The sequence below is a fragment of the Podarcis erhardii genome (assembly GCF_964252035.2).
Source record: "Podarcis erhardii genome assembly, chromosome: 8".
In the NCBI taxonomy this organism is placed as follows: domain Eukaryota; kingdom Metazoa; phylum Chordata; class Lepidosauria; order Squamata; family Lacertidae; genus Podarcis; species Podarcis erhardii.
The window spans coordinates 24,099,518-24,124,345 of NC_138499.1; the positions used below are offsets into that span (position 1 = coordinate 24,099,518).

At 42.3% G+C, this 24,828-nt stretch overlaps 2 protein-coding genes across 6 annotated transcripts in view; both read right to left on the reverse strand.

Moving 5' to 3' along the window:
- POLR2K (RNA polymerase II, I and III subunit K) overlaps positions 1-24,828 on the reverse strand; it is a 245,521-nt gene that overhangs the window by 185,247 nt on the left and 35,446 nt on the right. The window lies entirely within an intron of this gene.
- Positions 1-24,828, reverse strand: part of VPS13B (vacuolar protein sorting 13 homolog B) — a 357,420-nt gene that overhangs the window by 72,527 nt on the left and 260,065 nt on the right. For all 5 annotated transcript variants that reach the window (XM_081873883.1, XM_081873885.1, XM_081873882.1 and 2 more), the window contains exons 36-39: positions 23,238-23,642; positions 2,662-2,864; positions 926-1,136; positions 440-624 (exon numbers count right to left, since the gene is read on the reverse strand). In XM_081873883.1, coding sequence (XP_081730009.1) covers positions 440-624; positions 926-1,136; positions 2,662-2,864; positions 23,238-23,642 — 1,004 coding nt within the window. The remainder of the gene's footprint in view (positions 1-439; positions 625-925; positions 1,137-2,661; positions 2,865-23,237; positions 23,643-24,828) is intronic.

Below are 24,828 nucleotides of genomic sequence, written 5' to 3' on the forward strand. Positions count from 1 at the left end.
TGGATCTATGTGGACCCCCCAATCTCCATGGAAATATTTCATATGTATGAACAGATGAAATAAATACACTAATATTTGTTAGCATGCACCCCTTTGGAACTCAGGCTTTAATCCAGGATTCTGCACAGGTGTTTAGGATTGTCTCTAGGTTAATTGTAAGCAGGTTGAATAACAAATCTGGTCCAGGCCATGGGGTGGGAAGTATGTGATCCCTGTAACATTATGTCTGTAGAGAGCTAGAGTTTTTCTTATTATTTTCTCAGGTCTATTCAAATCAGAAGCTTAAAGTAAACTTTAAGCAATCGAGAATCAACAGTTTCACTCATCCTAAGTCCCTTGTACCCTTATAAACCAGAGACGTGTTAAAATATATATAATAAATGACCTCCCACCAGCACTGTGAAAATATACTTTCCAAAATAACAAAAACCCTACCCACCTGAAGAACATCTCCCAGGTCTGCAGTACTGATATCAGGATCTTCAGTGGTGTTAAAGGGAACAGGAGTGATTCTCACAAGCGTGAGCACTCTGGGTTCTGGGTATCTCCATAACATCATTCCTGGGTTATCCTCTGTTTCATTGTAAAACACAACTTCATAGGCACTGGGTAGTTTCTGTGCATCTATCAAATTAGGAGGGGAAAAGCTGTAATTGGTTATATAATTTCTAAAAAGGGAGCATGCTGGTTTATGAGACCAAAACAGTTAAAAACAAATCTCTTAGGATCAAACAGAGGGAAAATAAAAAAGCAGTTTCCCTGAGTTTTAAAAGGTCATAGTAAAATGGAAAGAAATCAAAAGGTAGTTTTCTACCAGATGCTTCTTTAATTACCAAAAAAATGCTGTTAAAGGAAAGTGATCCTTAATAGCCTACTACTGAAATTATTTTGTTATTGATGTGCGTTTTCAAAATGCTATTTGTACCTGTATCTTGTATGTATTGAAACAGGCCTGTTCGCAGGTCGTCTGACGTATGCTCTGTTTTAGAACTCTGGCTCCTGTCTGTAGGACTCCTCTGCACCAAATGTGCTTGATCGGTGCTCTGCCCGTGCATCTTGCCTTCTTGGTCAAGGTAACTTTGCAGAAGTTCATGCAGAAGAAGTAAGCAGTTCAAATGCTCTTGTCCCCAAAAAACCTTATAAAAAGAAAGCTAAATTTAGCAACATTTAAGCACTTTGTGTTCAGCCATTCATGAAGCCAGCTTAATTGCTAGCAAGTTTATTCTAGGAATTCTCCAGACTTATCAGATAAACAGGCTCGAGCATCTTGAAGGGTTTAGAAGTTTAGACCCTGGCCCTGAAATATTTAAAAAAGCAGAAGCTATTTATAGTGGCAAAGATTTTGAGTGCAAGGAACTAGCAGCAGGGTTTCTTATGACAGCTCACAGTGAACTTCCTTAAATCAAAGAAAAATAAAACTTATACCCTCCAGTAGTAGCAAGCAGAAAAGACAGGATTCTTGGCTTTGCTCCTCTGCACAAAGCAGAGGTCAAGTAAAAAGAGACAGAGGTCTATGATGGGATGTAATACCCTTTAAAATTAATCAGAGAACCCCCAGAGAAGAAGAAAAATAAAATGGGCATAGCCTTTTGTCAATCAACTTAATGGAATACAGATACAGAGAAGACACTGGGATCTTCCTTGTGGTATATGTTTGGGGAAGGTGAGTAGGGGCAAGCTGATCCTCTGCTATGTACAAAAAAGGAAGAAGATGGGATTTTGGGGAATTCAGGAAAACTTACACCATAGTAGTAATACCTCTGCTGTTTTGTGAAATATATTATTCAAGTAGGCACCCCTGCTCTGTACATGACACTATGTGGCTTAGATTGCACAGGTAAATCTACAGGAGGATAGTGGGGTCTGGCCTAGGGGTATGGTTGCTGTCATTGGCGACTTTTTAGAAATGGTGGGTAAGAAAAGGAAATTGAAAGGAATAAGATTAAGAATTCAGGAAGAGCCTGTTGGATCAGACCAAAGGTCTTTCTGGTCCAGCATCCTGTTCTCACAGTGGCCGCCCAGATGCCTGTGGGAATTAGGGTGGTGTAATAAGAAAACCTGCTGTAAACGTGGCTTCCATATGAGACAGAGAACATGGCCAATTTATCAAGGTCATATACAGTTGACCAGCACCTGCAATTTGCTTCAGGGGACTCTAAAGATGAGGAGCAAGAGGACAGAAGGCATTACAGAAATGTAATTATTTTTCTGGTGTTCAAAGCTCATCACGTAAATTCTTTCAGTAATCCTTAAATCAGTCGTACTGTGTATAATAATCCCAGCAAATCATATTCTTCTGTTTTACTTTGCATCCCATGGCTATATGCCATGATGACTATATGCTGCCTCCAGGTTCATAGGGAGCAGGCCTCTAAAAATCAGGTACTGGGGATCAACAGAGGGAGAGGTTTATTGCCCTCTGTTTATTTCTCTTGTGACTATTCTTAGATTGTAAACTCATTGGCACATGGATTTGCTTTCTCATTCTTTGTAAAGCACCACCTACAACAGATGGCACTATATAAAGAAACAAACAACCCACGCACCAACAATCTTGCAAAGGAAGTCACTTTTACCCCCAATATAGCAAAGGAATGGGGAGCAGAGTGTGAGGTCCCCTTAAGAATACATGGCTGAGGTAAGAATTGAACATATACGAACCTGCATCAGTCCACCTCTCACATCAACATAGACTTCTGGAACTGACAGCTCTGGACCAGGATTACCACTGTGTTTACACCATTTGGCTTCTACAGCGACAGAGCAGCAAACAGGTCCAACCAGAGTTCTGCTTTTTTCTTGGACACTTGTCTTAATTAGGATATCACTGATGTCAAGCATAAATGACGATCCATTAATTATTCCTAATGTTCAAATGGACAAAAAATATATATATAATTACAGTTCGTTGTGTGTACAAACCCATTTCTTAAATACATTGGTATCATTTTCCTTCATAGAAAGAAAGGTCAATATACAGTGGTGCCTCGGTTTAAGAACAGTCCTGTTTACAAACGATTTGGTTTACGAATTCCACAAAACCGGAAGTAGTGTCCTGGTTTGAGAACTTTACCTTGGTCTAAGAATGGAATCTGAACAGTGGGAGGGCACCGGCAGCAGGAGGCCTCATTAGGGAAAGAGTGTCTCGGTTTAAGAACGGTTTCGGTTTAAGAACAGACTTCCAGAACGGATTAAGTTCATAAACCGAGGTACCACTGTAGGTCCAGCCATAGCTGTACACCAAACAGTAATTTTTACCATTTGTTCCATGAGCAACTAATTCATATTATATGAAAACACAAGGCAACTTACAAAGAGAATTTCTCATTCTGTATATTTAAAAACACAAGTGTAGTATTTATGAAAATATGACTTGACTGGAGAAAAACTAGGCATCAAACGCAAACGATTCTGCGGCAAAACCACTTAACTTATCTTGAAAGGTTTTTCAGGCACTTACATACTCAAGTCATCTACTGTATGTCCTTGAACTGTGACTAGAAAGAGCTAAGGATTCAGCCTTTCCAGCTGAGAGGGAGCTTAAGAAATGTGATTTTGTCTGCCAAATTTTAATACAATGCATAATGCCATAGTTTGAAAGACAGAGGCCAGTTCGCATGTAACAACACTAAGCCAAAACCATGGTTAAACATGAAAGCAGGAGAGTGTGGGTACTCAGAGTAAATTCTTAGCTTCTCCCCTGCTCTACTGTTGCTGCAACTACCCGAAGCAAAGCCATGGTTTGACTTTATCTTATATCTGAAGCCAGGCTTGCTGTTTGTTTCACTCTAGACAAACCACAAGCTGTACAAAGCTTTGTTCTTGGATCCCACTGGATCCCAAGCCAACCCCACAGCTGTCATTTGATGGCACTGGGCCCAAACTAGGCTGTCACAGCAATCTGCCTGCCCCATATCTTCTTTCTGGGCTACAGATGTGATGGCGGCTCTGCTGCTTCATCACACATTGCTGGGCAGCAGCTGCGATGTGGATTGTTCTGTAAATTATTACTCGGTGATTAAAGTACCTTAGAACAATAATATGAATCCAAGTTTTTATTCCTCTTCCAGAAACGTGAGCAAGCAAGAAGGTAAGAAGGCGGCTCAAATGCTCCTTGCTCTCTGCCTCCAGTGCAGCAACTTCCGGTTTAAAAACAAAATGGAGCAAACTCAGCTTCATTTAAACCATGTGTTTACTAATTTCAGTAACAACCAGGATCACAAACAATAGCATGATCCTGGCTTCTTTCAACAAACCATATCTTGAAATTCTTAACCAGAGTTCCTCCCAATTTCTACATAGCCATCGACATTAACTAGTTTAAAGCAGAAAACGGATGCTTTCATTGCCTAGGCACTTTCGCATTGCCAAGAAAGAAAGAAAGAAAGAAAGAAAGAAAGAAAGAAAGAAAATGAAAGAGAACGCATAGTTGCATACAATTTACATAAGCTAATAGACCATTCTCTACCTTCTCTTCACTGAATATATTTTGCCACTTTTGCTATTTCTATCAAAATAAATTGCTATATGTAAAAAAGTAACATAACTATTTGCAGTTAATTGTTTATAACACCTTGAAGTGATTACACTGCTAGATATAATGTCCCAAAATTATTTTATCTGAGCAAAAGATTGCCTATAATTCCATACTCTTCTATTGTAGTTTGAAGTCCCGCACCTATTTCCCACCCACCCATCCATCCATCCACACTTTAGGAGATTAAATTGTGTAACACTGGACTTAAGGATCAGGGAGTCTTCCCCTCCACTACCAACTTTGCTATTCATATTTTGAATTATCGTTGTGAATATTAAATTTCGGCATACTTAATTTGTAATGCTTAAGGCTTATTTTTCTAACGTAATTTAATATTTATAAAAGATGAAAGATTAAGAAAACACCTAGGGCCTACAACAGACAGCTGTTTTAGAGAATGGGATTTTCAAATGTCTGCTAAAAAAATGAACTCTAATAAGTCAAAACTCTATCCCATGTATAATGTAGACACACCTGTGTCAAATATGTGCTGCGGGAGGAAGAAGCAGAGGGATTTACTTATGAATCTTTTTTAGAAATTAGGAAAAATGGGTCTGCTTCCTTAATGTAAATTTCCAAATGTAACTATCATGCCAAGAATAATTTCATAAATGTATTGAGTTATTGCTCCTTAAGAATAAGGTTTATGTTACAGAACAATAATGTGCACAAGCCATTTTTTTATTTTTTGGCAATGAATATTTGCACAAAGCTTTTATTGAATTTGATAGCAAGAATAGAAAAATCTCAGGCCCCAAACCAAGTGTTGCTCAGGTGCCTCTGTCAAAGAACATCTGTACATGGATTACAAAATGGCGCACATGCCAAAGCAATGCCACACAGGCACCAGATTCACACTCCTCACAGAGACAGTGCAATCCTAATAGGGGACTTCTCTTAAACCGCAGTTAAGAGACCCACAGGTTCACATAACACAAGAAGTTGCCCTATAGTCTAACCGACCATTGGCCAGTGTGATCATCCCTCCACTGTACAGGTGTGAGTGCCAATTCTCGTGTAGGGAAAACAGCACCACCAACGTGTAAGAGGGTGATATAAATAAAAATAGTCAGAAATGCAATGGAAGCTACCTTCCTCTACCCACAGCTAAAACACAACTGGGCATAGGCGCAGTACATGCCTGACTCACTCAGGTCCTCTGTCATAAAAAAGATTTGGAAGCAGGCTCTTGACTATGCATGTTCAGGGAAGGAAGCAGGCAAAAGGCCAGAATTCTATTATGCCAACCTATTGCTGCCTATTTACTCCCACCTGAATGGATTTCTCCGCACACTGGGCCAGCGGTAAATTTTGAAGTGCAGGAGCTCATGGTGACAACTTCCATGACTACACCACCAAAGAGGGACTAAAAATGCTACTTTCTAAAAGTAAAGAACCAATAAACCTTTAGGTCTTTTAAAATAGTGCGGAAGAGGCTTTTGCCGGGTAAATGAATGAAAGTCACAAGTTTTCAGCACTGGCAACTAGTGCTCCTGCAAGTGACATAATCACTCCTGCAATGAAAAAAGTACTGGAGGTATGCTCCCTCACGTCCCTGCTCTTCTATGCCATTGCCCTCTTAAAATCATGTCGCAAAGGGATACATATATCCTTTGTTCCTTGCTTCTAATAAAGCTTCCTCCCTCAGTACTTCCCCTTTTAAGATCTCATTAGGACTCTAATGAGGTATCTGAAGAAAGAGAAATGAGAGAGGGAAATTACCCCCATTTCCTTCCCTATGTGCAGTACTCATTGCAACAAAATTGTTACCAGGTCGTTCGGCTGTTGCCCATGAACATGCAACCCTTTAATATCAAGATGCAACCTGCACGTGTCTTTAGATAATAGCAGAAAGCTACTAAGATAAGAGCAATGCAATGTTCCAGAGACAAGGACCTTCCTCTTCAGCCCCTTTTGGTCCACATCTACTTCTGAAAGGTTTATTTCTGAGGACCAGCAGGCACTTTTTGCAATACAGAATTACGTAATGCAACCCAAGCACCCTTTCACTGAGCTAACATCTCCAAAGTTAGTTTCACTGCTTGTAATAAATGCAGCTATGGCTATCCAGGGATCCTGGTTAACCAAGTCCTACCATCACTAAACATAAATGGGAGTGGGCCATAAAAGCTGAGGCCTATTACCTATTATTTAAATCACTGTTGAGCCACAGAACCACCCCAAAACTTTTCTACTGCCCTAAACATCAACACGTGTGACCAGGTGGGTGTGCCCACAATCCCTTGTGATGTTCCCAAACTGTCCTCTAATGCTGAAAGGGATCCCGGGGCAAATTCTGCTTCCTTGGCATAGCTGAAATTGTCACTTGGCTTGCTTGGCCCTGTAAAAATATTATACCACAAAGCCTGATCCAAGAAAAGCCTTGTATACTTTTCACCAAAGGGCATATCTAGAAGCCTACAACAGCATCAATGCTGGAATATACTGTATTTTCAATTAGGTGGGATAGTGATAAAGAGACATTCCAAGTGGTATGAATTTCATTCAAGCCCCAATGATCTATAAAAGAAAAGGGCTCTATGAATTTCAAGCAATGATGATTTACATTGTGCAAAAGAACTGCACTGGGATGCAGGACAATTTTGAAATGTATTCTTTTATTTTAATCTTACTAAGAGCCAGAATTTTCCTCAAGGACATTATAACTTTCTTCTTCAGCTGTTCTGTTCCGTCTTTGAGGTGAAATAAATCTTGCTATATAAATCACAGCGCACCTAATGAAGGGGAATATTCAGTCAGAAGTCACACAAAGTGCAATCATGAGAGGGTTAACGGAGTAAGTACTTTAAAAACAGCTGAAGACAGACAGCTATGAACATACAGCAAGAATAATGGTGAGTGAAATAAGGCATGGGCTTTAGTAAAGCTTCTTTCAGTGGAGCATCACATTCAGAGAAATCTCAATAGGCTGCCATGTGTGGACAAACGGAATTTGCATCCTAAAGGAAAGAAGCGCAGAATACCAATGGAACATATATCAGTGTGCCCAGAGTCTTATTTTAGGATTTCTAAGCACCTGGATGAATTACAAAGTATGAGCTGAATTTATAAGGTTACTTTCCTAAGACTGAATAGCTCCGCTTGAAAAGATGAAGTGAAATTCCCCTTCCCACTCGCCCAAAGGACTTTATACAGCTTCCTCCGGCCTCCCTCAAAAACCGACCATAGAATTTGTTCTTGCCTTTAAACAGATTAAATCATGGCAACAATTTCAACTCAACCTGATATGGCAGCTCACTGAATCAATGTATCTTCACAAACGACTGTTGTGATATCCAGAAGTTAACACGCTCGGCTCGCATCGCCGCTCGCTGTGCCCTCGCATACTTTTCAGGGAGCGCAATAATTTAGCACGAGGAGCAAGCAGTTTCACGACTTTTAAAAATAGCCCTTCAGGAGACTAATAAAAATGAAGCACTTGGTTTGGATGATGTTTACAAAATGCTGCCAGCCTTACATTGTCAGGCTCTGCTTTGATCTATAATAGCACTCGGATGTACCACCGTGCTGATGGAGCAAGAGACAATCGGGCTTCTTTACAACGAGGCTTCTGTATGTCATTATAAAGATTAGTCTGGGATGACATATGTTAGCAAAGAATATCCAGGTATTCTTTATACAGCTGGAAATGATTTAGGACCACTTGACAAATCCGCAAGTCTGTGGATGGATACTATCCAGAAGCTGATTTGCATGACAATTACATCAAGACTGAATTATTAAAATCCTATAAAACCAAAGGCTGCCCTCCACCATTTGACTTATTTATCTTTGTTGAAAATGATACTAAAACATGTTGCACAGTGATAGTTGAGAGGAGCAAATAAGCAAGGGCAAGGGTCTTCTATTCGCAGCAAACAGCAAAATTCCAGTGGTTCATGTATTTTGTATTTTCCCCAGGGTATTTGAGTATACATACATACATACACACACACATACATAATTATATTTGTATGTTATACTGTAAGGAGGAGGAAATATTAGAGCACCCTTCGCCTTTCCATTTCGTTCTCTTGCAACTCTTCCACAAAATCTATAACGCCTTCAAGCTACATCCTGCTTCTTTTTGGTCCACAAGCAAGTCGAAAAGTAAGCCTGCTTCATTCCCATTCCACAGCCAATACTAGCTGCCACTGCCTGTGAATCCCAGTTAATGGGAACCACATGGGGAGATTGCTGTTGTGCTCAATTCCTGCTTGCAGGCTTTCCATAGTTGGCCACTATAAGAACAGGATTCTGGACTACATTGGCCATTGGCCTGATCCAGCAGGACATCTCTAATGGGCTTATGCTCTTAAAACTAATGAGGGGTAAGGTAAAGGTAAAGGGACCCCTGACCATTAGGTCCAGTCGTGGCCAACTCTAGGGTTGCGGCACTCATCTCACTTTATTGGCCGAGGGAGCAGGCATACAGCTTCCGGGTCATGTAGCCAGCATGACTAAGCCGCTTCTGGCAAACCAGAGCAGCGCGCGGAAATGCTGTTTACCTTCCCGCCGGAGCGGGAACTGCTAGGTTGGCAGGAGCAGGGACCGAGCAATGGGAGCTCACCCCGTCACAGGGATTCGAACCGCCGACCTTCTGATGCAGTTATTTACTCCCTGAAAGGGTCTCTGGTCACTGCAAGTGCTCAAGGGAAGCGCTGTCCCCATATAGATGTGTTCTTTCTCAGATCCTCCCACTGTCCAATTTTAAACGGTCAATGGGGTTTCAAAAGATTATGCAGAGACTCACACACTTGAATATTAAAAGATGAAAGAACAGAGCTGTTGAGCAGGTACACCAGTTAACAGAAATTGTGTGCTAAATGGAATGACCAGACCAACACCATCAGCAAAGAAACAGAAGACATCAAGTTAAGTGAAAATGCTAGCAATGATCGAGTACAATGAATTAGACTACTGGATTTCTCATTAGTGTGAAACAGAGTCTTGTGATGGTTCATTCTCCCCAAGAGTACTATATTTCTGCATTACCAATTAACCATTCTTCACCGAGAGAGTTTTTCAGCATTGTATATGGCCACATGTGGGCTCTGTAAAAACACAAGATGTGTTACCAATGGTAAACAGAAATTAATGACCTTGAACAGACCAAATCCTTGAATTCATCATTAATGTATGTCCCTCCTGCATTACAGCAGCTCTGGCAGCTTGAGCATGTATTTTCTTCAAGTACTTCAAACACAAAGAATTCAGGAACATCTATTACTTTAATCCATTGCAGGCAGTGCTTGATTTAACTTTATTGGCTGTGCTGGCGGTAGTGGGATATATATTGAGGGGCAGACAGCAATGCTCTCTTACGCATCTTTTCAAAAGGGCTTAATTATATTTTATAGCCTGGGCCAGGAGTCCTGCTTGTTTTGTGTCTAACAAGGTTCAAGTGGAGTTCAGGCCAGTGATGAATCAGAAGCAAAGTCAAAGATCTTTATGAAATGAGCTCATCTCCATTTAAACAAGGCTAAGCAGGTACATCATGTTCAATACTGAATGCTAAACAGCCTGGAAATCACAAGATAGCCAGTGATTTGATAATTTTTGATTTATTTATTGTTTCAGCAACTTGGTTCACAGCAAATACTACCCTAATTCTGGACACTTTTTCACCTTCAGTCAACTACTATTTTATGCATAGAATGATCTACTAAATAAATGACTACAAGAATGCAGTTCAAAACAATTAAGCCTTATGCTTGAAAATAGTATAGTAGTTTATTACTACCCAACTGGGAAGTAAGGAAATGACAATATGGGAGTGGTTGTTAAATTCAGTTCAGACAGAACATTTTAAAGTAGCAATACTCCTAAGAACACTTTCCATTTTTCTGTAGGGCAAACCCCTCTTAAAGCATGTGCAGAAAAAGTTTCTGGAAGATTGTGTCCCTAATCTCGGGAGTCTCCCTTCCATCTTCTATTTACTAGATCCCAGCTGTTCCAGCAAAGTATAACTTTACAGCTAACAATATTCTGATAGTAGTTTTATAATAGTAAAATATAATGTGTCAGGTCCAGGATTCCAACCTACCGATGTCATGCACAGCACATACATCAATTTAATAAACAAAATGTTCCTTTCTCAGAGGATATGCGATTACATCCATTATGAATGTAACAGTAAGGGAGGGAAACGTTTTGAAAGGAACAAAATAGTTTAAGATCAGTCCATCTGAATGTCATCCCTGCTTTGCACTTTCCTAAGTGAACTGGCAGGTGGAACTACAGTTTTAATGGGCATATATCTTTTGAGCGTTTTCTTTCCCAAAATCAGCAAGCTACAGTTAATTTGTATTTATTTGGGGTGGGGGGTGGGGATAGGACATGCCAGTTCATCAGTAGCAACTCTGAACTCTATTATAAAGTAACAGTAGGGAACCTGACCAGGATTAATAGTGGTACTCAGTCCTGGGATTAGGTGGTGTCCGATTTCATGGATTTTAGGCCATCTGTTCTTCCCTCCTACATTTAGTTCTGCAGAACTATAAACGCACCTCTACCTCAGGGACTATAGAAAGGAATTAGAATTGTTCTGCTTTTCATTATCACAAGATTCAGTAACTCATTTCATTGTCAGGATAATCCCCTTTTACTCTTTCTTTTGCGCTTGTAGGGTATGCCAAAATGACAAATAAAATCCCAGATGTTAGAGACCTGATGAGGTCTCCACCTTTCCTTGAGTGTTGTGTTTAAGCTACTTGGGACACAGTGTCAAAACTGACAGGACCCTGATGCCTACACCCAATATTCATTACGGTTCGTTAGTGATTTGTATAGCTGTCTACAGGCTGAACTTCCACTTCAATCCTTGGTGGCCATTAAAATGTTTAGTTTGTCCTCTGGCTTTTACTGACAAAGAATTCATTTCCTATTGTTCAAGTGTTGGAAAGAGTTTACAGTTCTTCCTAAAAGTAACAAAGGTCTTCTGGGTGCTGTAAATGGATTGTTACTCTAGCATATTATTTTAGGTAGTCAAAATTAATTTGATGTTTTATTTCTCCTTAGGCTAACTTATAGATCTGGAGCATCCAAGGGCCATTGCAACATCTTAGTAGAGTTCTCTCATGAGAAGCAGTTAATTCTCAGTTGGGGAAGAATGTTTTCTGCTTAATACTCATCATTAACCGCTCTGATTTCTAATATTTTGCAAATATTTCCACTGCACTACATTTTGAAGAATTTTGAAGAAATTCAGACTATTTTTTTGTTTTTGTTGCTGAATATTTAAAGATAAAATATCACACACAATAAAAACCACAACAGATGTTATTCTGAAGTGCAGCTATACAGTTCACTGCATTTCCTTCTCTAGCCCAAGGCACTGAAGTCCTTTCTGGCTAAAGGCGTTTGTTGTTTTAAATGGATCCTTTCACTTTGCAGAATGCATATATCACTACTCTTTCCTTCCACCTCAAGACCATTTAAGGACTGTTTGCAAAATGTATTTATAGCTTTGCTTGCATAATTTTGAGGTGCACCAAAGGAAACTAAAAACAAACAAACAAACAAACAAAAAACCGCCATTTTTAGAAGGTTTATACCGTATAAATATTTTTATAAACAAACACCTAACTTTAACAGCAAACTGGTTATAAGCAACACCTTAATTTTCTTTTATTGTGACGTTATCTTACTTGCCTTTACTCTAAACTAAAAAGGGAAAAGTTCCAAAATGCTACAACCTTTCCTCATAGTGGAAGTGGCCTAGGACCCACCAGTGGGCTATGGGCTTCAGTGTCACAGCCTGTCATGGGCCTCTTCTTCACTAGCCTGCCCCATCTCCTAGCTGTGCCATGGTATTTTTGGTTAGACCACTGCCAGAACCAGCTACTGCTTACATGCTGAATAAAGCTGGTTGGATTACAGAGTTTTTAGGGGGGGTGGAGGAGGGGGAGGTCTCCCTCCTCTGAGGGGAAAGGATAAGAGGAGTTTTTGAAGAATATGAGAAAATGAGATAATAATACTAATGCATTGTAAGTTGGAGCCATACAATACACACATCTATCTATCTGACGTACATACCCCTTGTTTGCATTGAAAAGTTAAATAATACTTTTAAACAGAATATACGGTACATTTTTAAAAACTTGGTATAGAACTCAAGACCCAATTCCATTTAATAACTCCAGTCTTATTTAAGCATACAGATGATTCCAACTCTCTTGCTCAGTAACATCTGGATCAGAAGAGGCTGAGCAGGTGCTAAACTGCTGCCTGGATGCAGTTGTGGGCTGAATCTAGACAAGGCAAATATCCTATGGATGGGTAGTTAGTTCCCAGGTCCAGGAATGGATTGTGCACCAGCTCTGAATGGCGTTGCATTTCCTCTATAGGTGCATAGTCTGAGGACACTTCTATAGCCAGTTATTGCTGTCTCTAGGGACTCATGTGACCTCAGTGGTTCAGAGTGCACAACACCAACTATGTTCCTGGACAGGGACTGTCTTGCCATGGTGGCCCATGTATTGGGAGCATTATAATTAGATTACTTTAATGTGCTGTCTGTGGAGCTCCACTTGCACCTAGCCTGGAAGTTACAGCCTGTGCAAAATGCTAGGGTGCATAGCGGGGCAACTTCTAACAATTTGTTTTTTGTTTTGTGCATTGCTCAGTTTGCAATATACAGTTGTGTTGTTTTAAATCTTATTTTCATCTAGCTTTTAGGAATGTTATTGCTTTTTATGTAAACCACTTATTTTTTATTATTACATTAAGCATTATAAACATTTCACACATAAATATGAAACGTGATTAGCTCCAAGCGGAAGAACAGACTACCTAACCACAAGGCATGCATCACCAATATGTCTGTTTAAACAAGTGGAATTCTGCTAGCTCGAGTTTCTGCACACAGAAGACTCAAGAAGTGGCTCTGCAAGCAGGATCCCTCAGAGCGTGTTCTGCGGGTGGAATTTCTCTACATGGATCGAGGCGTTGTTGTCGTTTTTAAAGAAAAAATATATAAGTTACACCTAGTAAAAGGAAACCACATTTTTCAGAATTATGAAAGTACAAAGTAGGACAAAAACCTAGCTATTAAAATTCCTGATTAAAAGGTCCTAATTAGTAATATCTGGGGGGAAATATTTTAATGCAAGGTTATCAGTTAATCAAAACTCTTTTAAAGTCATTAGTCGAGGTCATAAGCTCTTGTTTTTGCCTCCACGAAGGAGGAAACATGCCTACAACACATTCCCAAGTGAGGGTTTTAAAAATGGTTCTCGGCACATAAGATTCCTCTTACATTACAAACCAACTTCCATCTCTTACACAAAGACTCATCTGGAAAAGAGGCCTTTTACACTGTTTATAAAATACTGTCAAATAAAATTTGTAAAAAAACATATTTCACTAAAAATAGCTTGCGTAAGTAAGGGATTAGAGTAGTTTCTGCTGCTATAATTGTTCCTTTGTAGTTTTTTCCATGATGTTTTCTGAACAGCGCCTTTTGACTATGTTTATTAAAGTCAGCACATCAAAAAGGATCAAAGCCAATGCTAGTGAGAACTAAAATAAAAAACCAAGTGTGTTGTGTTGTCTCATGGGAGAATTATGCAGATTCAAGTAAACAAGTGCAAATTGTTGAGGTTTTAATGAACATTTTCTACAATTATTGAATCTGAAGTCATTCCTTATTATAACATCTGTACAGCAGATGGCCATTCTGTATAAAAGGCAAGCAATGCTATTTTGTCTGTTTTAACAGTCCATCTGAGATGACTACTTTTTGTCATTGTACGCCATTTGCTTCAGCAAATAATTCGTAAAATGCAGCTGCTGCAGATGGTCACCATAGTTATGCGATTGTAAAAACCCGAAACACAGTGAAGTATTTGTGTATTAGTTTCATATGCCAACATCAGCTCTATTCAGCTCAAAAGGTATATCCATAAAACTTGAAAAATAAAAAGGGGCCGACTGACATATTTTTTATATTATACTCTCTCTTTTTTTAGATGTAGCTACTGCAATTTTATGTTCAGGCAAAGTACGCTTACCTGTGGCACTATATATTTCCACAGTAAAACTTTAATAAAAATATATATTCTATGGCAGTCCTATCTGAATTTTTTATCAGCTAATGTATAACTGAATGAAAATGCATTTATCCTATTGTTCCTATGAGTATTTTCTATTTTTAAAATTACACGAAATGCCTGAGATTAAAACACATGAAACATGCTTTGCTACTGATTAAAAACAAGAAAGTATTCATTTCATTAATTATTACAGCCAGATCAAGAAACTGCTGGGAGGTTTTTTGGGTTTATTTGTTTGTTTTTTGATCAACTTGAAATTCATTATTGCTACAGTAAGAGAAATATGAAATCACTTTGCCTTTGCCTCTTCACAATCTGGTTAGTGATGTTCTTCCCCTTCAATGATTAATTTTCATTTTAATTAGGTCTGACACTGCTATGACTTTATTACGCGTTCTTACTGAATTAAAAACATTCTTGAGATTTGCATGCAGTTTGCTTTTAAATTCACAGTCCTCCTTCATACCATGTATGTGTATGAGCATAACTGACTGCAGAAGAATGTGCTAGTTCTCACTGAAATGTTCAACCTGCATTTGGGCCATGCCACTTCAGACTGTAGGTGGGCGGTCACATGATGGGTTCCTCCCACCTGGACCCTTCCCCATCTGCAAAAAAATACCTAGCATGTCAGGGAGAAGGGCAGATTATAATGCTTCTCCCTTGCATATCAGAAAACTATGTGGAGGAGATTTCTAGAATGGAAGAATATGCCATCATCAATGGGAATCAATGGTTTGTGAGCTACTGTGAAGTCCCACTACAGCCACAGGAGTGACGGCTACTGTCAGGTGTGGAAGTGGTTGCTCGCGAGTAACCAGGCAGGACTCCAACCTGTCTTCTACAGGTTTTATTGGTGCAAACTATTTACAGTGCAGAACCTCAAAGTTCATGTCCGTCTTAGTCACTTGCAGGTTCCGGGAGCTGCCCCTTCTGGTTTTTCCCCCAACGTAAGAACTTAGACATCCCAAATCTCCGCCTCCCCTCCTTACGTTTCACCCCTCTGTGCAAGCTGGGCGACAGAAATGACATGTTTGTTTCCTGGCCAGCTGGGCTAGGTGAGGCACTTGGGCTCTCAGTCGCATCTTCGAGCCCTCCCCTTGCCTGGCTACCCCCTTCCCCCTTCTGCTCCGCTGGAGGTGTGGCTTCCCTCACCGCTGGACAAGGAGCTGCTCCTCAGCAGCATCAGAGGCTCTCTGTATTCCCCTGCCCCCCTCCCCTGTTCCAATGGCAGTCCCCGGACAGCTACCAATCCTTTTCCTCACACTGCATAGCACCATCACCACGTACATTTCTCTTCTAGGCAGGGGCAGAAGGCAGATGGTGGCAGCAGCTGCCACTTGCCATTGATCTTCTTTTGTCTGCCCAAAGAAATGAAATGGTGAGTGGCAACATCTGTTAGGAGCAGCCACCACAACCCATGAGGAAAGGGGCACAGTCTGTTTGCTTTCCCAAGCAAGCCACTGAGCAAGTGGTAATGGTGGCTAGGAAAAGAAGCCGCCTCACGCTCCTCAGTCTGATTCTCTGGGCCACGCCTGTTGCTCTTGGTCACCACTGCCACCTGCCAACTTGGCTAAGTGGGCACGTGAGTGAGGGTGACTGTCATGCTGCAGTCACTTGGGCTTAAGTCTTGCAGATGAGGATGTGCCTTCAAGACCCGGAACCAGGTCTGGGTACCACCCACCCACCCACTAAGATTATGTTGCTGAAACAGATGGATGAAGTTCAAGAAACAGTGATACCTACTGCTCAGCCTGCCAAATTGCTCTTTACAGCCTCATATAGAACAGGAAGGACCCTGGGTTTGGAGATAGAGGGACTTCTTGTAGAAATTGAAACATGCCAAAGAAGCAATAACACAAGAGAAGCTGAGGGAAAGCGTTTGAAAAGGATGATCGGAACTGACGAGATGGGCTCATAAGTACGTAAATATGTTAAGAATGCCGTGTATTCTTTCCTGCCGGTGGTCTTTCATGCTACAATTGAGACACAACTAGAAAAGGGTGGGAATGCCTTAGCTCCTCTTGTCTGTACAGCAGTTTATTAATGGATAAAAATTATTTTGGCCTCTAGCACTTCCACAGTCTTTCATGTTCTATGAACCTTAAATTTTTCATTTTTAACTTTTAAAACAATAAAAAGTGCTAAGATTTATTGGCCCGAGAAGGAAGATTCCTGATGAAAAAGCTATAAATCACCTCGCTTGGCCTGGAACTTATATTTCTCAGCTACAAATCGCTATCTTTATCTCTTAAGCTACTTATGCCAACTCACTAAAACCTGGCCAATATCCAGTGAGGAAAATGTACAATTTAAATGACTTTTATTATGAGATTCCCCAACATAGCATTAAAAAATAGCACTAAAGCCAAACGCTGAATGATAAACCACTTATGATCCATGCTTTTCAGTTAAGCTTTGTGTTCTTCCAATAATTAATGGAATTAGTGGATAAAATTTGGAACTTGATTTCATAATTTCATCATGGATTCCGTGCCCCCCCCCAACTTCAAACCAAAGGATAGTTGAATTATCATTTTTTTAAAAAATAAATCTATAGCATATTGATTTAGTTAGTATATGCTAAGTAGTATTTCATCCCCGGTTCAGTACTGTCAGGAAACTGCCATCGGAGAGTCAGGTGGTGGAAGGGCTCACAGAGGCTAAGAGACCCTCGGATGCGGAGGAAGGAACCAGCAGGGGGAGAGGGAGAGTTCCTGCAGAAACTCAATCGGAGGGATGGCTCCAAGATGCTTCCAGTGAGAACAGCGCGAAAGGCTCAGGACCTCCGCTGGGGACGCCTACTCCGCGCAGGAAACTGTCACGCCGAGAATCCCGAAGGAGAGTTTCCGTCAAAGAACTCTTATGTTGGCGCAAATTCCGGAAACGCCCACTGACGGATTCTGCCAGCGATTGAGGTAGCCATGCACCCATGGCTCCGCTGACTGGGAGAGTTTAGAAACTGATTGCATGAGTTTAGAGCTCAACCATTTACGCACAAGCAGCCCCCCTTAACCCATAACAGCAATCCGTCAGTCCTCGACGCTGCCTGTGCGAAAGAGAGGCATCATGAGCAACCCAACCGGAGACGGAGCAGCGGGAGGAGCTGGAGCGGGACCAACTCTGGAGGAGAGAAACAGAGCGTTGGAACACCAGCTGGCACTGCTGACGGCGCGTCTCGAGGAGAGGAGAGCTCAGGATGCACAGGGGAAGCCCACCCCCATCGCAAGGAAGGTACCGGGGTTGGTACAGAAATTCGGGGGTGACCCAAGAAGCTACCAAGCCTTTAAGACAGAAATGCAGTACGCACTGAACCTGCAGTTTGATGACTTTGCCGATGAGGAATCGAGAGTGGCTTTTGTGATTGGGCACCTCGAGGGAGGGGCTAGAGATTGGGTGAGGCCCCTGATGGCATCGAATAATGATGCCTTAAAAGACTTGAGGAAATTCTTTATCGCGATGGACTTGATGTTTTCCAGCCAGATTGAACAGGGAGTGGTACGCAGACAGTTAATGGCATGCAAACAGGGGAATCAGTCCGTCAGAGAGTATTGGACACAGTTTACCATGCTTATACATAAATTGGGGTGGGACCTGTCTTCGGACCCGATACAAATGCTGTTTGAAGAAGGGCTAGCCCCAGCGGTGAAAGATGAACTTTCCCGCGCGCCCCGTCCGGAGTCCATGGATCAGCTGACCAAGGCGGTGCTTGCGATTGGAGCACGCCAAGAGGCAAGGGCTCTGGAGAAGCGGGAAGGGAGAGGAGAGCGTTGGAGTGATTTCCGCATTCCTGAGATGCCGGAGCAACCTTCCCCGCCAGTGGAACCGATGGAGATTGGGACTGCGCGCACGCGCGGAATTTCAAACGTCCACGAAGGGCGGAAGAAGGAGGGGAAGAGCGCCAAAAAATGCTTCCTCTGTCAACAGCCAGGACATTTTGCCAGGGTCTGCCCACAAAGGAAGGGATGGCAAGGAATGGTGGGGGCTGTTGGGAGTGAGGAGGAGGGGGTTAAGGAGCAGGTAAAAGCCAACGCCTGGCTGCCAGCGACAGGGCACAGCAGCCAGGCCAAGGATCAGTGAACGTGCCCAAGCCTGAACCCCCAAGAGCGGCTCTAGTCGTAGAGGTGCTGCTAGAGCTACCCAATGGACATCCACTCATGATAAAAGCCCTGTTAGACTCAGGCAGCTCCTGCAATTTCATGAGTAAGGAGTTTGCATCAGAGCACCAGATACAGACGCTGCCCTTAAGTAATTCCTTGCAGGTGACAACGATTGATGGGAGGGAACTTCTGGGAGGAGAAGTGAACCAACAAACGGTCCCCATGACAATGAGGGTGGCAAGATACACGGAAGTCATTGCATTTCATGTAGCCACCCTGGCGGGGCCGCCCATCATATTAGGAATGAGCTGGCTGGCGCTACATGACCCGCTAGTGGGATGGCACCAGCGGACAGTCTCTTTTGGGTCAGCTCATTGCCTAGAACACTGCAAGGGAAGAGAAACTCAGGGGTTGGCCAGGGCAAGTCTGGCAGGGATGGTGGTGGGGGAAAAGGGAGAAATACCACCACAATACGCCGACCTGAGTGACGTCTTCAGCGAAAAGGAAGCAGATAGATTGCCCCCGCATAGACCCTTTGACTGTCAAATTAACCTACTCCCAGGAGCCCAGCTACCAGTGGGCAAACTGTACGCCATGTCGGACAGGGAGATGCAGGAGTTAAGGGAGTTCATAGACAAGAACCTGAAACGAGGTTTCATCAGGGAGTCAAGAGCGGTGGGGGGTAGCCCAGTGTTTTTTGTGGACAAAAAAACACTACTAAACCCAGGCTGGTCGTGGACTTCCGGGCCGTAAATTCGGTGTCAAAACCAGTGGCCTTTCCCATGCCCAGAATTGATGACATTTTGACCAGGGTGAGGAAGGGAAAGATTTTTACCAAACTGGACCTGAGGGGGGCGTATAACCTGATACGGATGAGAAAAGGGGATGAATGGAAAACCACCATGTTCACCCCCTTGGGGGCCTTTGAGTATCTCGTTATGCCCTTCGGTTTACAGGGGGGGCTCAGCATGCTTCCAATCCTTCATGAATCACGTCCTGGGACCTTTGCTTTATAAGAACTGTGTGGCCTTCTTAGATGACGTGTTGGTCTACTCAGAGGACGAGGAGCAGCATGTCCGAGATGTCCGGGAGGTCCTAAGCAGGCTGCAAGCAAACCAGCTGTGGGTAAAACTGGAGAAATGCCAGTTCCATACCAGAGAGGTGGAATTCCTGGGGTACCGTTTGTCAGACAAGGGATTGGCCATGGATCCCAGCAAAGTCCAAGCGGTACTGGAATGGAAGACACCCAGAACCAGGAAGGACGTGCAGAGATTCCTGGGGTTTGGAAACTTCTATCGGAAGTTCATCAAAAACTTTGCCCATTTAACGGCTCCCATCACCGATTGCCTCAGTAGTAAGAAGAAATTAGCCTGGACGGAAGAGGCGCAGCGAGCGTTTGAACAGCCAAAGAAAGCGTTCGCGTCGGAGGAACAGCTCTTGCATGTAGATCTACAAAACCCGATGAGGGTAGAAACGGACGCATCGGATCGAGCGGTAGGGGCGGTGCTTCTCCAACCGGGAAAGGATGCGTCGGACTGGAGACCGAAACGATTGGGACCCTTTGAGGTCATACAACAGGTCAATCCGGTGGCCTTTAAACTCAGGCTGCCAGACAACATGAAACTGCACCCTGTATTCCATAGGTCATTACTATCACCATACCGGGAGGGGCGGGAATTTTGGGGACGTGAAGGTGAGGTTCCCGCGGCACCGCAAGTAGCAGAGAGGGAGCGCAGCAGTCATGTAGCAGAAATACTCGACTCTCGGTGGAAGGGCAAACAGGTGGAGTATTTAGTGGCATGGGAAGGAGAACCGGAGGCCGAAAATACCTGGGTACCAGCAGAAACAGTCAGAGATGAGGTTTTAGTGGGAACGTTTCATCGCCGGTTCCCACGGAAGCCTCAGCCCATGGCTAGGTTCTGGGAAGAACAATTCGGCACCACTGACGAGGAAGAGGAGTTCGAGGGGTTTCCAGAATCAGTACAGGAAGAGGACGAAGACTCAGATAGGGAAGAGTATTTGGGAAGAAGGGACAATAGTAGGTGGGGAGCAGTTTTCGAGTCATCAGAAGATGAGGAGGATTCTTTCCGGGGTTTCCCAGTATCACCACCCAGAGATGAGGGGGAAACGGGGGGTGAGGGGGGTCCTGGAGGGGAGGTGGATGTCAGGGAACTGCCATCGGAGAGTCAGGTGGTGGAAGGGCTCACAGAGGCTAAGAGACCCTCGGATGCGGAGGAAGGAACCAGCAGGGGGAGAGTGAGAGTTCCTGCAGAAACTCAATCGGAGGGATGGCTCCAAGATGCTTCCAGTGAGAACAGCGCGGAAGGCTCAGGACCTCCGCTGGGGACGCCTACTCCGCGCAGGAAGCTGTCACGCCGAGAATCCCGAAGGAGAGTTTCCGTCAAAGAACTCTTATGTTGGCGCAAATTCCGGAAACGCCCACTGACGGATTCTGCCAGCGATTGAGGTAGCCATGCACCCATGGCTCCGCTGACTGGGAGAGTTTAGAAACTGATTGCATGAGTTTAGAGCTCAACCATTTACGCACAAGCAGCCCCCCTTAACCCATAACAAGTACGCTTCCAATATTTCAATAAAAGACCAAATGTTCTACGGTTGTTCAGACTTAACAGCTATGGTTTATTATTATAGGAATGACCCTTGATGAGACTCCATCTCATGTGACCGCCCCCCCTTCTTTGAGCATTTTTGGCAAAGGAACTGGAAGTTTTTGCTTCTTCTTTTGACTAACTGCAGTTCGTTGTCTTGTTGGAATAAAGACAAACTGCAATTTGTCTTATCTGTGTTTTATATAAACAAGTCAACACCAAACCTTTGCTTACACAGCCAGCTTGCCTTAATAAACTATGGTTAAGATCAACCATAGTTTGTCCTGGTTTGGACAAAATGACAAGCTGTTATTAGTCAAAATTGGAAGCCAAAGCTCTCTGATCTTCTCTTTGTGGCTGTGCCACAATAGGAGAAGTGGCAGCGGAGTGTATGAGCTCAAGGTTTGTCTAGAGTTGTTCCCATAATGGCAATCATAGTCCATTGTTTTATCGAACAAACGGGACAGATGTCTCAAATTCTGTTGGGTGATATTCACATGCCACTCACTAGGCTCCAGGAAAACCAGGTCACAGGAAAAAGGGAAAGACCACAGAATTGTGCACACTCCTCAAAGCACTCCACACTCACTCTTGTATATTTGACATCAGCGAACCAGATCAGAATGAAACCTAGTACACTCATAAGCCCAATTCATGTGTAATCGTGTAACGCTAGAATGAAGGAAGTGAGGCCTTCCAGATAAAAACTATCATCAAATCTGATGGTTGGCAGTACTGACTGTTGAGAGATGGAGTCTAACAACCTCTGGAGGGTCACAAATTCCCCAGCCCTCATGGCTTAACATTGTGAGAACATCCTGCAATGAGCCTCAGGCATACATGTTCATCTCTTCATTCTTCTCTTTATGCATCAAGGGGAACAATTGAAAGCTTCCACGTTTAGTTTTGAATTAACCACAGTTTACCATTATATCTGAATCTGGGGAAACACATGTTTATTTTAGCTGTGGTTAGTCTGAATAATTCAGGCTCTGAAACTACAGCTAGAGGATTTGAACTAGTTGGTTTAAATAACCACAGGTAGAATAGATTATGGTTTCCTGTGTCTGGGCACCACAAGAAACTGATTTATTCAACATTGAAATTCTCCTATTGTTTTTGAAATGCTAAACTATGGTTTCACATTTTGTCTGAACTGATCCAGAAGCTCACTAAAATTATCTGGTTAATTTTTGCACTGGGTTAGTACTAACAACTAATGCCAAACCTAGGTAGAAAGGTGGTGGTGGTAACAATTAATATGTGCAAGAGGGGAGGCACAAGATCACATGGAGCAATCTTCCGAGTTCTAAACCTTGGTTTATCTGAACTGGGCCTATGATGGTGAATTGTACTGATCCTCTGAGCACATAGTAGATACCACAAAGTTTCTTAGAACACAGTCATGGGTGTCATTCATACACATATAATGCAGGAGCATATTCAATAAATCATTTGGTACTTTTATATGCTATTGCATCTTATGGAGCCAATGCTTTACTCAAGTTGATAGCTTGCAAATTAGCTTGCAAATTAATCAATATAAACAAATTGTATTCTAGTTCAGAGTCCAAAGCATATTATAAGTGTTGCATTATTTCCGTTTCAAGCACATATATTATTTTAAATTATTTTAGCAGTTTCCTCAATGTAACTAAACCATACACATATTCTGACATGCAAATTAAATAATAAGCAGAATTAAAGTTCTGTTTTCAGGGATCAAATTTAAGCAAAATTGCATAAACCACAGGTGAGCCGTGGAATAAAATTGTTTCTAGAGATCTCTTGCATTTAAGTACTGGAAATGGGAGCAACAGACAGTCATGTCAATCCACTGGTCCTACCAGTGCCTTGTGTCTAATTCAAGTTGCTTCTATCTCAGCGTTCTCATGATACCACTGTGATAAACAAGTATGACTTAAAACTTTCTTACCTTTGCTCTTCGAGCTAGCTTTGACACTCAAATTTCCACTGAGATTTGATAAAGATGTTAATAGGCAGGGTTTCCTAGGATCTGGACGAGTTTCCATAGAAATGACAATCTGAGTGGTGTGGATAGAAACCTTCTGACAAAAGGAAATGCCCATCCATAAGTTTTCTTGGGATGCCTTTGGTCCTCCATCACCATGGTCTTCAGAGACAGAAATCTGGCTTTTGTAACACTGGGATGTTAATGTGTCATCCTTCTTTGGAAGGCTATCAGCTGCTGAAGCATTTTCCTCCTGAGTCTCATCATCACTTTTGCTTCTGATCTTTTTCAGAAATTGTTTTATTTGATCCAACTTGACAAAGCTTAAATTTGCTTTCAGAGGCTTTGATATATCCACATTTATCTCCGCTGTGGGACAAATAGGAAAGTAGGGGTGGAGAGAGAAATTTGTCTTAACCATTCCCCCCCCCTATAAAAATTATGCATCCTCAAACAATTACTTAATTTATTGTAAAATGAAAGTTCAATCCAACTGCTTTTCAAAGAAGGTAAAAACCTGGCTTCCTACTTCAAAGTTAATTAATTAGTGGACTTCACTTCATCATGTTTATTAATTTCAATGGACCTACTCTGAGTAAAACATAGTTGAATACAACCCAAATTCTTCAGCAATCTGTTCTTGGCTAATTGCATTGATAATTTCATAAATATTCAAAGTGCAGCCCTTCCAGCAAATGTTTTAACAAAACACATAATGAGAAGAACATTGTTTTGCAGATGGGGGGGGGGAATTATGTAGTAAAAGTGTTGGGAATCCTTAAAGTAAAACTATGCAAAGGAAAAATTGTGGTTATGCTGCTTCTCCTCCAGTCCTGCTGCAGTCCTGCTACCCAGAGGTAAGCCATGGCTTGGCTTTGCATTACAGTACTTAATTCGTTCCAGAGGTCCGTTCTTAACCTGAAACTGTTCTTAACCTGAAGCACCACTTTAGCTAGTGGGGCCTCCTGCTGCCGCCGCACCGCCGGAGCACGATTTCTGTTCTTCTCCTGAAGCAAAGTTCTTAGCCTGAAGCACTATTTCTGGGTTAGCGGAGTCTGTAACCTGAAGCATATGTAACCTGAGGTACCACTGTACATCTAAACCTGAGTTCATGGTTTGTTTCACTTTAGACCAAGTGTGGAGAAGCTTTGGCCCTCCAGATGGTGATGAACAACAACTCTTGTCATTCCTGGCCATTGGACATGCTTGCTGGGGCTGACTGGAGTTGTAGTTCAGCTACATTTGCAGAGCCAAGGGTTCCCCACACCTGCTTCAAACAACCCATGAGCTTTAGCCAAAGTTGGTTCTTGATGTACGGCTTGTGGTAGGGGAGAGGAACCATGAATCTGAGCTCAGCTGTAATGCTAAACCAAACTATGCCTTAGTCCCAGGTAACATGGCAACAACAGGACCAGAGAAGCATCACAGCACAAGTTTTTCCTAGGACTATCCACACGCTCCCATAGTCACACTTAGCCATGGTTTAGTTTAGCTTTATGTGTGAACTGGACCAAAGGTTTCCTTTCTGGAAGTTCACGTTACTAAACTGCCAAAC